General features: G+C 43.4%; 1 protein-coding gene across 2 annotated transcripts in view; it reads left to right on the forward strand.

Annotated features, from left to right (window-relative positions):
- SIAE (sialic acid acetylesterase) overlaps window positions 1-15,576 on the forward strand; it is a 177,596-nt gene that overhangs the window by 149,016 nt on the left and 13,004 nt on the right. For both annotated transcript variants that reach the window (XM_068240293.1, XM_068240292.1), the window contains exons 6-8: window positions 6,073-6,182; window positions 8,783-8,916; window positions 13,495-13,649. In XM_068240293.1, coding sequence (XP_068096394.1) covers window positions 6,073-6,182; window positions 8,783-8,916; window positions 13,495-13,649 — 399 coding nt within the window. The remainder of the gene's footprint in view (window positions 1-6,072; window positions 6,183-8,782; window positions 8,917-13,494; window positions 13,650-15,576) is intronic.

The raw sequence follows: 15,576 nt of genomic DNA on the forward strand, positions 1-15,576 counted from the left end.
GGGACCTGTTACCGAAAATGGAGGAAGCCCCAGGTATGTATACATTTCTTATATCCCCCTGTCTCTGGTTCCCTTTAAGTAATATAGAGTATAATAGATAAACCACCCACTATACAAAAAATGTGTATACAAAGAAACCAAAAGGGCAGGACAGAAGAAGGGAAATACCTGCGTATAAGAAACAAAAAAAACTAACCTCGTCTAAAACGACTAAGATCCCATCTAGAATTTTAGGTCTTTTAGTGCCTATGTGCCGAATTGAAATATTCAAATAGTCTCACGGGTAAGTAATATGTCTCTTCTTCTAATGGGTCGAAAAGCATGGTCTACCATTTTGAAAGATAATGCTACATGTTGGCATGATGAACATTTGTCAGTAACTGTGGGGGCTAATCCTTATCAAATTTCCAAGGAAGTGTAAGGTTACTTCACATTAAGGGCTTGATTCACTAAACTGTGATAAACTCCTATCACGGCCACGCTAGTGTTTACATGAGTAATCACAAATTTATCACGGGCACAAATTCTGGATGCGCGTAAAAATTTGTGTTAATGCGCAAAACGCGAAATTGCGTGCGAAAACGATAGCGCGGCCATGATATGAGTTATCACGGTTTAGTGAGTCAAGCCCTAAATGTGAGTATTGTAATATTTCTATTTTAATGTAAAATATCATTTTTGGTCATGATATAAGATTACCATGTCTGTTTGTTTAAGCTATCTACTGACATTAAATAAAACCAGACTTCTTGAAAAGAAAGGTGGCCCTGAAAAGAAATCCTAATTGTTTATTGCTGGCTCTTTTGATGAATGACGTTTGCAGACCACTGTCCTAGTTCACAATGGATTTGGTTTCACATTAAGGACTGCCCCCCCCCCCCCCCCCTCAAAAAAGGGACATTTGGGAGCCATGTAATAGAAACCAGAAGTTTCTCTCCTAAAACTGGCAGCTGAGAGCATGCTTTTTACTCTGAAGTGCAATCTTGCTTGAAAATTATCAAAAGCAATAGTATATTCATGTAAAGTCATAATCTTCAGTGATGCTGTACAATGGAAGAGACAAACTGGTACATTATATACAGACATGGTATAGATGACAATACAGATATTGGCACATAATATACAACAACAAATAAAATGTGTAAAGCACTTTCCTTCCGTAGGACTCAAAGTGCGTAAGCATGGCTCAAACCAATAATTGGTTGATGGTTAATTGCAGTACAGAGGAAGAACTCTATGTCCAGAAATGCCAGGCTAAACAGGTGGCTTTTCAGTCTGGATTTAAATAACTCCAGGGAAAGGCTATCTTTACTGGGTGTGGTAGGAGTTCCAAAGGTTAGGGGCAGCATGACAAAAAGCTCTGGCTCCAAAGGTTTTGAGGTGCACTCTAGGAGTGACCAGGTTTATGGAACTATGGTTGTGAGAGGTGTGGTGCAGTGTCAGTAAGGCCCGTTCACACTTGCGGTGGCCCTCCGGAATCGCCGTGCCGGAGCCGCACCGCTTGCAGAACGGACGGAACGGACGCACGGCATAGCAATGAAAGCCTATGCGTCCGTTCACATGCGTCCGTTCTGCCGAACCGGAGCCGGACCGGATCCGGGCCGGATCCGGACTCCGGCCTCCGTTCCAACATGCGCTATTTTTTCATCCGGCTCCTCCGGCAGCCGTATCCGGGGCGGAGCCGGACTGCACCATCCGGCCAATACAAACCAATGGGAACCGGAGAGCGCACAACACACTGGCTGAGAAATCCGGATGTTCTACCCCACTTCCTATGGGATTGTTGCGGCGATATTGGATGGGGACACATGGGCAAGCATTTTGGAGTGGAGCAGCACAGCTGGATCGGATCCGGAGATGTTGGCAGCATGTCGCAGGTGGAGGTGAGTGCTAAACAGCAGAGGGCCTGATCCACAGGTCCCCCTTCTGCTGACCTCCCAGACCCCCAACTTTTTTTTTTGTTTTTAACGTTTTTTTGCCAAACGGAACCGGATCGCATCCTGATGGACACCTGATGCAACCTGACCGGATCCGGATCGGATCCGGATCAGAACCGTACGGTTCCGATCCGGATCCGGTCAGGTCATCCGGTCCGTTGGCAAACAACCGCAGTGTGAACCGGGGCTTAGTACTTCATATATCCAGGGCCCAAATAGTGCAGGGATTTGAATGTCAACAGTCCAATTTTGAAAGAGTATTCTCTATTTTACAGGAAGCCAGTGCAGTGAATGAAGAATCAGTGTAATGTGGCAGTGGTGAGGCTGGTTTGTTAGTACAGAGTGCTGCTGCCGAGTAAGCTAATTGCAGGCAGTACAGGTCCTTGTTTGGGAGGCCTGCATAGAGGGCATTGCAGTAGTCCAGCTGTGATGTGATGAAAGCGTGAACTAGGGTTCGAAGATCCTCTGGAGGAATGAGATGTTTACGTTTTGCAATGTTCTTCAGATGAAAGTAGGAACATTTGAGTACAGCTGAGATTTGGTTTCTGAAGCTCATTTCCCCATCGATTAGCACACCAAGGCTGTGCACAAGGTCTGTGTGGCTTGTCTGAATTCCCAATCCTGATTGGTGTAGATTTAGGATAGAGCGGTTTTGATAGGCAAGTTATAGACAATATAATAAAGCCTGGTACACACATCTAATTTTTATTGGCCAATTTTACCACTTCCATGTAGTATGAGAGATCTGCACAATATGTTCATCATTTTCAAACTTTTTTTTTTTTTGCTCCTCATACTAAAAGAGTGGTAACATTGGCCAGTGATTGGCCAGTGATTGGCCAATCAACAGTGGGTGTGTGTATGCACCTTACAGTGAGAATTGTATGGTGATTAATAAAATGTTGTGTGTTTTGTTAATCACCATACAAGACACAAAACTGGCTTCAGTCCTCACCCTCTTATCAGCTTTCTCTGAACCCAGAGGGGGAAGAAGCAAGCTAATATCTGTTCTGAAATGACTCCTCCTGCATTAAACTACGCCCTGAATTGGGAAAAAAAGTACTGACTAAATCCCACAGTGGGCTAGATTAGTGTGTCTAGATGCGGCTTCCTGTCATCAATATCACTTTTGTTCCTCTGAGCAGTGCAGAATGATTCTGAACTGCGTAGGCATGAGTTCTGAACTGTATAAGCGCAGTGAAAAAGAGCACTTGTGGATGTGGGCTTACTTTCTCTGTGCATGCATGGTTCAGAACTCTCACCTGTGTAGTTTTGAATTGAATGGTGCCTGTCACAGACCGCAAGGTCGGTCTGCGGGCGGGTCAATCGATTAGAGTTAGAAATCCTCTCACACTGTCATTTTGTCCATCACGAAGCGTAAACCTGACTTCACAGTTTGATGAACTGACTAATGGAGGGAATGTTCGGACGCCAAAGGATTCACCACACACCTACAATTCAAAAATCTGCCACCAAGCGGGTTACACAGCCCGCTACTGTAATTATGCTAATACTTGGAGAACTCTGTTAACCCTTTGCAGTATGCAGGAATCTGGGTCAGATCTGAACAGCTGAACTGGATTCACGCATACGGGTTATAAATGTACACTTAAACACAGGGTAGCGGTTTCAGGAGAATGAGTACGATTGTGTATGTTCAGCAACAGGTCATAACCGCTAAATGTTTTTTAAACCGTTTAATAGCAAAATGCATTACATACAATTATATACACCAATTAACATATACACACAGAGTTTAAAAATAAAAAAGGAATAAAATCGGAAAGTTCTTATTTAGTTATGGCTGAGCAGTCCATTTTAAATGAGCTTTAAGAGTCCTTGGGAAACTGCATGCGTCGCTCCTTCTGTGGAACGCATGCTCCAGGCTTTTCTTTAGCAGATGAAATGAGGAAAGACAAGGGCGGGCTCTGCTGGCCCCATATTTATAGTCTTAGAATTGGGGCTGGGTTACCTCCAAACTAGGTGGAGGGAAGGCGGGGTTATCTCCTGGCAGCAAGGTTGCCACCCCCAGACTCAGAGCAAGAAAATGTACCAATTATTAATAATCTGTGTGACTCTGCCCCAGATTGGCGCATCGCAAATCCGAGGCTATATTCGTAAGCGGCCTGTGACCCTGTATCAATTGAGGCACATGCCTATTCTATCACATTCGTTCTACACAGGCCGGATAAAGCAGTTTCCCTACTGATTCCTGACAGTTAGAAAATTCAGGTGAATGATATAACTGCTTTATGGGTATCAGAAAATGTATATTTTGACTTTCTGTGGCAAGCCTATTTTGAATTACAAATACATTAAAGTTTCCTTTTGAGTGTAAGGTTTTGGAGGGAGCTCTTATCTGGCCAGTTCGATATCTGGCTTTTGGGAGAGGGGGCTGTGGCAGGAAGTAGTCCTCGGCAGGAGGTCGGACTACGTGTGAAATTCCTTGCTAACCTGACACAGGATATGGGGAAATGGGTGAGGGGTTTTTGCTTTCAGTGAGAAGAGAGCAAAAGGAAAGGTATTTGTTTTAATCTACACAGGACAAGTCGTTGACGATTGCGCACGACTTTCCGTAATGTTCGTCAGTGCCACTTGGGGGAACATCCAGAAAAGTATACAACTAAAGGATCCCATTGTATTCACAAAGGGATTGGGAATGGCAGGGACTCTAAGGACAATGAGCAGATTCTCGACAGAGCGGATATAATGTAGCCCAACATGGGCTTCATTTCTTCCCCCCGATTAAGAGATACTTTAAAGTGTCATGACTAGGAGACAACCCCCTACAGTTTGTCACCTTCCCACCACTAAGGTGAGATGTGATGACATTTACCCTTTTTTTTTTTTTTTTTTTTCTCTCTCTCTTTTCATATTGAGAAAAGAAGAAAGTTCTTCCGGCTACCGGGCTGTGTCGTTTTTTACCTGATTCAATAAAATTGGAACTACTTTTTGCTACAGACATTATGTGAAACTTTCTTCTTAACTTGCTATCCTGGGTTCACCTGGTTCTAGCACTGTCCTAGTGGCAGAGGTTGAGCGAAAAGTCCCCTAACTCTTACGTTTTTGTAATGGGTAGATTTTCCATAGTTTTGTGTCTCAATCACAATTGTGAGATTTTCCTTGAACCGGAGCGTCTTTATCATATTTCCTACAGTAACACAGTGGTGAGATACTTCCTCGGTAGTTTGTGTCTCCATCTCTCATACAAGCAACATTTACCTGCAGTTGTTTGTTTCATGAGGTGAAATACAAAGGCTTATAGCAGTTCTGTAGTGCTGCAGAATGATTGATTACTAGTGATATCTTTTGGCACAATCTTCCATCTATGGTTACTGCATTATGCTCTTTTGTGTAAAGGTACGTACACACGTCTGATTTTATGCCCGATTGTTGTTCACGCCAGACGTTTGAACGACTTGTCATTCAAACAAAAAGTCGTTCAGACTCCTTGTATACTCAGACGACAAAATGTTTGAAATGCTAATTTAAATGTCATTTGACTGGTCGATGGACTGAATAGAACAATGGACCAGATCAAAAGGCTGATCAAACATGTTGTTTGAATGCCTTTTAGTGTCAAAGTAATAGACTTTCAAGCAACAAGTCATTTGTACACATGTACGGACCTAACTGTCGTTTGAACGACAGTTAAGGTCCGTACACACACCTGACTGCAGGCAACGACTGGTCCGTCGTCGCCTCCCGCTGGGCGGGCGTTCCAGCGACAGTCCGGCGTGTGTACAGTCTGTCTGCAGACTGATACGGCTGTTTCTGAGCGATCCGTGTGGCGGATCGCTCAGAAACAGCCTCATCAGTCCGCCGACAGACTGTACACATGCTGGACTGTCTGCTGAAAACCCGCCCAGCGGGAAGTGACGACAGTCAGGCGTGTGTACAGACCTTTAGTCCACGCATCCGCCTAGCGGATCATTCAAAACTGCTATCAATCTAACGAACGAACATACACACGTCCAACTGTTGTTTATACGACCGGTTTGAACTAGACATTCAGAAATATCAGACGTGTGTACGTACCTTAACATTCACATTGTGTAAATCTGACATTACATGAAATGTAACTTTTTTTTTTTTCCTCCCCCCCCCCCCCCCCCCCCCCCCCCCAAAAAAAAAGAAGTGAATACTACATCATTCTTGCCGGCCCATGTGACTACTCTGTCCTGTGGAATGCCATGGTCCATCCCCTCCTGAACATGACCATTAAAGGAGCAATATGGTATCAAGGTAAACCTGTTGCTTTTCATAATATTTTTTTTCTTTTTATTACTTCTACAGTGCAACACTTTTTTTTTTTTTTTTCAAGTGTACGGAAAGGGTGATTGAGCTACATGCATAGCGTCTGAATGTAAATTGAGGCATTACTGTTCTCATTGTGATTGCACTGTCGTCAAGGGTTCTATAAATACACAACAAATATACATGGTACAGGGATTTTGATTGTGGAAGATCAAACTAAAGGGGAGATATTAAATTCAGGCTTTTCTCTCACTAGCTTAATCCAGCAACATGTGCAGGCATGTCTAAATAAGATACATCATTCACCTGGCACACACAGAATCCATCCCCAAGTATTAGTTATTATTTATAGGCCTTTTAATCGTATTTTCTGTTACTGTTTCAAGTGGTTTAGTTCCATATGACTGATGTGTATCTGAATTATTGCCCCCCCCCCCCCCCCCACACCCTGCCCCTCCCCAATAATTTAAGAAGTAAAAAAAGGGAGGATGGGAAACTACATACCTGTAAACAATAGACATCAGTTTTGAGTAAACCATTTGATGGTATCCTAAGGGATGCTATACCAAATTAAATGGCACATAATACTCTTATTTCAGAACATCAACATACAGTAGTAGTAGCAGCTGCAGCAGCAGCAGCAGCCAGAACATTTGTATAGCGCTTTTCTCCTGTTGGACTCAAAGCTCACAGCTATACAGCCACTGGGACGTGCTCAAATGGCCACCCTGCAGTGTTAGGGAGTCTTGCCTTGAACTCCTTACTGAATAGGTACTGACCCTACCCAGGATTCGACACTACTCTAGGTTCACTAAAGATAAATATTGTCTAATCAACATGATCAGCTTTTATGAAGTTGTAACTGCACATCTTAGGAAAGGACAAGACCTAATGTGCTTCAATTTAGTAAATGATTTAACACTGTTTCATACAAGCTTTTAATACAGGAACTAAGGATACATGGACCAAGGCAAAATGTGTACATGGATAGAGAATGATGGAAGGACAAAAAAAGAGTAGTACTCAGAATACAAAAGTGTTAGCAACAGGGTCAGTACTGTACTTGGTCTACTCAGTTTTTTTCAGTTTATTAATGATCAAGGTAGATGGAATACAAAGGAATGGGGCAATCTTCACAGATAAAATAAATTATGTACAAATATCAGCATTCTGCTGGCTAGTAACAACAAGTTACAAATGGATCTTGGTGTTATGAGCTGTCTGTTGCGGTGCTGAGGAGGACAGAGGCAGTGTGGAGAGAATGCAGCCTGACAGCAGACACTGATACATGCAAACCCATAATTGCAATCAGTTCCAGCATCAGCCACACAACACACATAAGAACAAGCACTGACTACTCAGAATGCACAGAAACATACTCCTCCTTCTGCACTGTTGCAAAAGCATTCCCTCCTGAAACGGGGCACCCACCTGACATTATAGGTAGCTGTGTCCCCTGGCATATGCAGAGCAGTGAACAGCGAAGCATGTTCTCACTGGTTCTCGCCACCTTCAGCTTGTCTATTCTCGTCTCATCTCTATGACCCCCCTGCAGTCAAGCACACATAGGGCTTGATTCACTAAACCGTGATAACTCATATCACGGCCGTTTTCGTGCGCATTTTTGCGTTTGCGCACGATCACAAAATTACACGCAATCCTTAATTTCCATGTGAAAACGATGTCGATATCTGAAAATTCGTGATGGCGCATGATAATTTGTGATCGCGCACAAACATGAAAATGCACGCGAAAACGGCAGTGATATGAGTTATTACGGTTTAGTGAATCAAGCCCATAATGTGAAGCGCCACTAAGGGGGCATTATAGAAATGAGACTGACTGACAAGCTGAAGGTGAATGGTGGCAGGAACCAGTGAGTAAAGGCTCTTCAAGACTGCATATTCCGGGGAATACAGCTACATACTGTAGCTTTAATGGGAACAACTTTCACTGGCAACATAACTTCAAAACACTGACTTCTGAAATGCTAAGATATTCAGCACTACATTGCTAAATATAAGCAACATTGAAGCCTTATTTAAAATAACCAATAAAATGGCTGCTGTTAAAGGATACCGGAAGTGACATGTAACATGAGATAGACATGGGTATGTACAGTGCCTAGCACACAAATAACTATGCTGTGTTGCTTTTTTTCTTTCTCTGCCTGAAAGCGTTAAATATCAGGTATGTAAGTGGCTGACTCAGTCCTGACTCAGACAGGAAGTGACTACAGGGTGACACTCACTGATAAGAAATTCCAACTATAAAGCACTTTCCTAGTACAATATGGCTTCTGAGAGCAGGAAAGAGATAAAAAGGGGAATTTCTTATCAGTGAGGGTCATACTGTAGTCACTTCCTGTCTGAGTCAGGACTGAGTCAGCCACTTACATACCTTATATTTAACTCTTTCAGACAGAGGAAGAAAAAAAAGGAACACAGCATATGTATTTGTGTGCTAGGCACTGTGCATACCCATGTCTATCTCATCATGTCACATGTCACTTCGGGTATCCTTTAATCACTGCAAAATAGCGAACATCAAGTTGTATTGCAACTTATATAATTATGTACTTTTTACAGGGGAGCAGAATACAGGAATGAACCCAAATCTGTATAATTGCACCTTTCCCGCCCTCATTCAGGACTGGAGACGAGCCTTTCATGAGGGCTCCCTTGGCCAGACAGACCCAAGCTTTCCTTTTGGCTTTGTTCAGGTAGGAAGGTCCTTTTTCAGGAGTAAAGACAAATTATAATTTTTTTTATTATGATTATTTTAGTATTTATATAGCAGATATTTACAGAGTATATAGTCTTGCCACACTTTTTTATAGAATATTCCTGCATGCAAATTCTCCACACTCCTGTGATAATAGGGCTTAACCACTTAACGACCACGGTCAGCCAACCAGCGGACCTAGGTGTTAAGTGGGTTTCCCTGTCGATTTCAGTTCACGGAGGGTGTCCCCGTGAACGGTCTGCGAGCCGCCGATCGCGGCTCGCAGGCGAAGTGTAAACATGCGGGGAAGAAATCCCCGCTGTTTACATCGTACGGCGCTGCAGCAGCGGTGTAAAGCAGATTGGCGATCCCCGGCCTCTAATTGACCGGGGATCGCCGGCATCTGATAGGCTGAAGCCTATCCTAGGCGGTGCAGGACGGCCCTCTGTCCTGCGCCGCCCATAGCGAGAGGGAGGGAAGGGCAGAGAGGGCGGAAATCGCTGTGGAGGGGGGCTTTGATGAGCCCCCCCGCAGCACGCAGATAGCTGGCGGTGATCAGACCCCCCCAGCAGGACATCCCCCTAGTGGGGAAAAAAGGGGGGGGGGGAAGTCTGATCGCCCTGCAGCAATCCTGATCTGTGCTGCGGGCTGGAGAGCCCACGCAGCACAGATCAGCCAAAACGAGCCTGGTCCTGAAAGGAACACGATTTTAAAACCATCTTTTTTTTTTTATGCTGTATGTTAGGGAACACATTACTATGAGTTCTAGGAGTAATCTCTTTTTCTTCACACAGCCCTGCCTCTCATCTGAAATTGAGGGATGATTTTACAGCAAAGTGTCTGGCACTGCAGGACTGGGAACATTCAAAAATGGCAGGGCAAAAAAAAAAGTATATTGCTGATAATGGCATCTTGCTACTAAGGGTATTTAATGTTTCAGAATTACCCTCAAATGTTAAATAATCATAGTAATAAGATGTCATTATCAGCATCGCTAATACACTACCTGGTCCTCCTCTACTTCCTGTTTAGCGTGCAGGAGTCCTGCAGCCAGCCAATCACCATGTGTAGACTGAAGCCAAATGGTGATTGGCTGGCTGCAGAACAGCTGCAAACTAAAAAGGAAGTGAAGGAGACATGATCACCCGGGACCAGGTAATGTACTGTATACTAATGCCCCTGCCTACTCTCACACTGAACCCTCCCTCTGCCTAAACCTTATCACTCCACCTACCCCCCTCCCCCTCCTAAACCTCACTACTGTACACCCAGTGAGCTGCACAACACTAAAGCTGGCCATACACTGGCCCGATTTGCCGCCGTTTCGACAGCAGATTCGATCACTGGGATCGAATCTGCTGCCAATCGTCCACGCTACACGACGAATTTCACGGAAAATAACAGTCGATCGCCCGCGGGTAAAGAACGCATCGCTAGCGGCGTTCGAGTGCCCGACGACCGACGCAATAGAGCCGCATACATTACCTGCTCCGCCGGCGCGACTCCGGGGTCTCCGCTCTTCTTCTCCGTCTCCGCTCTGGTCTGGTCTCCGGCATGCTTCCCTTCTTCCTGTCCCGACAGGAAGTTTAAACAGTAGAGGGCGCTCTACTGTTTAAACTTCCCCCAGACAGGAAGAAGGGAAGCATGCCGGAGACCAGACCAGAGCGGAGACTGAGAAGAAGAGCGGAGACTCGGGAGTCGTGCCGGCGGAGCAGGTAATGTATGCGGGATGGGGGGAGTGGCGGCAGCACCACCACCACCACAACAGATTGTGAACGGTTTCAGGCTGAAATCGGTTCACAATCTGTTTGCAGTAAAGGTAGCCATACAATCCCTCTCTGATCAAATTCGATCAGATAGGGATCTGTCTGTTAGTCGAATCTGATGGCAAATCGGCCAGTGTATGACTACCTTAACCCCTCTGCCTGTACCTGACTCCCTGCCGCCATAGACTGCAATAGTACAAGCCCCAATTAGTGGCAAGAAGTTTAAGCTATGCTGCCCGAAAAATAGCGGGCGCTAGGCACTCTCTTTTTATCAAGTGCCATAATTTAACCTTCTTGTTGCTAATCGCGGCTTGTACTATTGCCGCCATTTTTATAGTATATCGTCCTGCACCATTTCTGTCTGCTGCCCTGCAGGACTAGACAATGTTCCTGCACAGGGTGTTGCTATCAACTTCTCAGTGTATTGTTTATTAATCCCCTTGTTGAAAGAGTCTTAAGGGGCCCATACACTGGCTGATTTCAGCCATCAATCGATTCTATAGAATCGATCGATCAGAAATCGATTCTTTCAAATCAGCCAATTGATCGATTTGCGATCGATTTCGATTGATTTGATCTATCTGACAGGATGGAAAATCTAGGTCGATCTGCTGCCAGCCCATGGCCCATAGAGTTGCATTGGATCTAATGGTGCAATAATGCATTTAGATCAATTTTCAATAGATTTCCAATATATTGGAAATCTGTTCCTAGTGTGTTGCATACATCAGATAGATTCTTGTCAGATTCAACTTGACAGGCATCTGACAGAAATCTATCTAATGGTCGAATCTGCTGCAAATCTATAAGTGTATGGCCACCTTTTATTCAGATGGTGGTAAGTGGTTAAGATTCCAGCAATGTGTGTTTGTCTTAATTTCTCTGTTTACAAAGGCATTATTATCGTCTTTATCAGTATGTCTCTCCCTTCCAGCATGGACCTCACACAGCAGTCTCGGAAGTAGATGCAGCCAGGAGTGTAACATCACAAGCTGTCAGTCAAGAGTGGTGTATACAAATCTTCCTGAATGCTAGTTATATTAAAGCGGGAGTGTCACCATAAAAATCAAATTTCAACAGCAACTGGTCTGAGTGTATTAATTAATGCTGCCCCAAAAATAGCGGGCGCTAGGCACTCGCATAAGGATACTAATTCTGCATTCAAAACTTTTTGCTGTTATGATTTTTTTCCCTAGCATAGTATGGCTAATCCTACTGCTTTAAAGCAACAGACTACCTATTGCCTCCTCCTCAGACTCCCCTGCATGCTGTGACACAGTAAAATATATTTGTGAGCTGTGTGAGGAATGAAGGCTGATTTTTAAAGCCGGTGGAGAGGGAGAGAGAACTGGGTGAATAACTAAAGTGCCCCTAGCACTAGTGGTAATGTGTACCCTAATATAGAGTATTAAAAAAAGTCACTTTAATTGTGTTTTTTAACTCTTTAAAACTGCAAACTACCATCCAAAGTGTCAGATGGAAGTATACAGGATAAAAGGAACATTAGCGCTAACTGTAGTCCTATTTAACTTTTGGCTTTGGTAGCATCTTAGGCCGGTTTCACATCTGCAACCATTGTTTTCATTGCGGTGTGATCGTATGATTGCATCACACTACAAAAGAAGAATCTTTGTAGGTACCTGCAGGGCCGGCCCTAGACTTTTTGCCGCCTGAGGCAAATTTATAAAAAAAAATCTGCAGCACCATTGACTAACATGACTTCCGGTCAACGTGCGCTACCGCACATGCTGTGCCATAATGCCCTGATGACCTAGCGTCAGATCGGATGCTTCAGCTGCATTGTTTCAGGTATGAAATGTCCCATAGACTTTCATTTCTTTAGCCTGCCTTATAAAAATGGGTAACGCAATGCAATGAAAACATGCTAGTGTGAAAGGGGCCTCAAACACATCTGGAACAAGCATGCTAAAGTGGATTCAGGATAGCTGACCAGCATTACCGCCAAGCAAGTATGTGCCACTACTGTCAGTTAAGAACAGGAAACTTGGCCTACAGTTTGCACAGGCTCACCAAAATTGGACAATGCAAGACTGGAAAAATGTTGCCAAGTCTGAATGATCTTGTCGATTTCAGCTGTGACATTCAGATCATTTAGTCAGGGTTTGGTGTAAACCGCATGTAAGTATGGATCCATTCAACCTTACAGTGACAATTGAGGCTGGTAGTAGTGGTGTAAATGTTTGGGGACATTTTTTCTTGGCACATTTTGGGCTTCTTAGGTAGGCTGCAGTGTTTAAAAAAAATTCTCAGTTGGTATGGTTATTGTTACAGACCATGTCTATCCCTTTATTGTGTACCCATCTTCCAGTGGCTACTTCCAGGAGCATAATGCACCATATCACAATGCTTATATCTTCTCAAACTGGTTTCTTGAACATGACAATGAGTTTGCTGTACTCCAAAGGCCTCCACAGTCATAAGATCTCAATTGAATAGAGAACCTTTGGGATGTGGTGACATGGGAGATTAACATGGATTTGCAGCAACTGCATGCCGCTATCTTGTCAATATGGATCAAAGTCTCTGAGGAATGTTTCCATCACTTTGCTTAATCTACGCTATGAAAAATTAAGGTGGTTCTGAAAGCAAAAAGAGGTCCAACCTGGTACTGGCAAGGTGTAATTAATGCCCCTTGAGTGAATATGCATGAATGAGAAAACAATTTTATTAAGCTGATCTTTTTTCATATATACAGAAAATAAGAAAATAGACCCGAGCTCTGTGTTAAGACATAGTGGATTAGCAGTAGGAGAATTTGGTGTTTATAACTGCTGTTTATCATTCCACAGCTGTCTACTTACCTGAAATCCCAACCACATGACAATTATCCAGTGATCAGGTGGCACCAAACTGCTGATTATGGCTTTGTTCCCAACCCAAAGATGCCCAACACCTTTATGGCTGTGGCGATGGACCTTGGAGATGAAACCTCACCATATGGCAGGTCAGAGTGACAAATCAATCACATTTATGAAAGGTCTCATGCTATAATTTCTGTTAATATCATAGCCAAGCTATTTGTACATCCTCTGTCATCACCCATTGCTGCAGGGAACAGGTAAGACAGAGTCTCTGACCTGTTGCAGCAGAAAGCACAGTCATACTGTATAATTGTGATAGGGCTTTACAGCCTGTGAGGGCTTAGACACACTAGATAACTGCTTTTCTGAGTGCTTTTTAGCCATCAGTGCTTTCTGAGCGCTTTTTAAAAAATGCTCCCATTTTAATGTAAGTCAATGGGAGCATTTTTGTTTTACAAGGCTCTCAAAGTGCTGATTGCTAAAAAGCGCTCAGAAAAGCGCTTACAGTGTGTCTGAGCCCTCACAGTGTCTGGTTTTCTTGAGCTTAGAGAACCTTGGACGAAATAACTTATTCTGTAAACCCTGCCTGGAATTATTTGTCATACCTGTGTCATATTGAAAGATGGCAACAGTTGCTGAAAGTTGAGCAAAATGATTGTAAAGCTGTGGTGGGATTGTAACAAACCCATGCCAGGTAAGCAGGAACACACACACACACACACACACACACACACACACACACACACACCTACACACACCTACACACACCTACACACACACACACACCTACCTTCAATGTCTTCCCATTAGACAGCTTTGAATTTGGCTAATAAAGTTCATTTCCTGTTGACTTTGACTGGCTTAAATCCATAGTGCACACAGTTTACCTTAAATTTGCATTTAAGCCATAATTATTTGCATTTTATTGATCATCTTTAATGTTTATCTTTAATCTGTAAAACAGGTAAACCTATTATTATTAATTGGCCGAGTTGATGCACTTAAAATGATGCTGTTGCCTTAACTTAATTGTCTTCCGCAATACCCCAGTCTGGATTCCTCGTAAACACTTTACTGATATGAATAAAGTCTTAAATCCATTCCTTTTGTCCCATAAATCCCCCCGCATTTCGGTCCAAACACTGGAATTGGCCCCTACAGATGGTGGACTGGCCTTACCTAATCTCTTCTATTAATTCATTGCAGCAATTTTTGTTACCATTAGATGGTGGTTCTCCAGAAACGAAAAGAACCCAGCAGTAGTTATAGAAGCAGCCACTATAGGCTCCTATGAAGCTCTTCTTCACTTACCCTTCAGAGGTCCTAAATCCTCCCCTGCGATTACAGAAGTTATGAAAACCTGGTCACCATATACACCCTTATGGGGTAACCCTTCTCTGCCTCACTTTAGTACAATTCCGGACCAATTATATGGGCCAATCATGAAATCAAAAAGCTACAAGATATTGCCCCTGATGGTAATCTATTACCCTTTCACCAACTTAAGTCATATAACCTCCCAAACCACATGTTATTCCGATTTCTTCAATTAAGGCATGCTGCACAATCACAATTCGGTCACAATAGGATTCAGCTAGACTCCAACCCCATTGAAACACTTCTTATGATAGAACGTCTTGATAAAACTTTATCGAATATCTATTCCGAACTACTCTTATATCTGGGACATAATACAGACAGACTTAAGACTCAATGGAGGGTGGATTTGGGTGACATAGATAGACGATGAGGACTGGGAAGAGGTGATAGATAGAGGGGCAGAATTCCTAATATCTTCCAGAGATAGACTGGTTCACCTTAAATACATCCACAGAACCTACTTCACACCCAGTAGACTTCACAAGATGAATATCTCGCACTCTAATCTTTGCACAATATGTCATACAGCTGAAGGAACATGCATTCACATGTTTTGGACCTGTCCAGCATTAGCAGGCTTCTGGGGTCAGGTGGAGAAAGTTATTGGACAAATTCTCGATTGTCCATTTAAACTAGAACCTCAATTAGCTTCTCTTGGGCTATTTGGCCATGGTCAATTCTCTAAACATA

Source organism: Hyperolius riggenbachi, chromosome 6, assembly GCF_040937935.1.
Source record: "Hyperolius riggenbachi isolate aHypRig1 chromosome 6, aHypRig1.pri, whole genome shotgun sequence".
Classification (NCBI taxonomy): Eukaryota; Metazoa; Chordata; class Amphibia; order Anura; family Hyperoliidae; genus Hyperolius; species Hyperolius riggenbachi.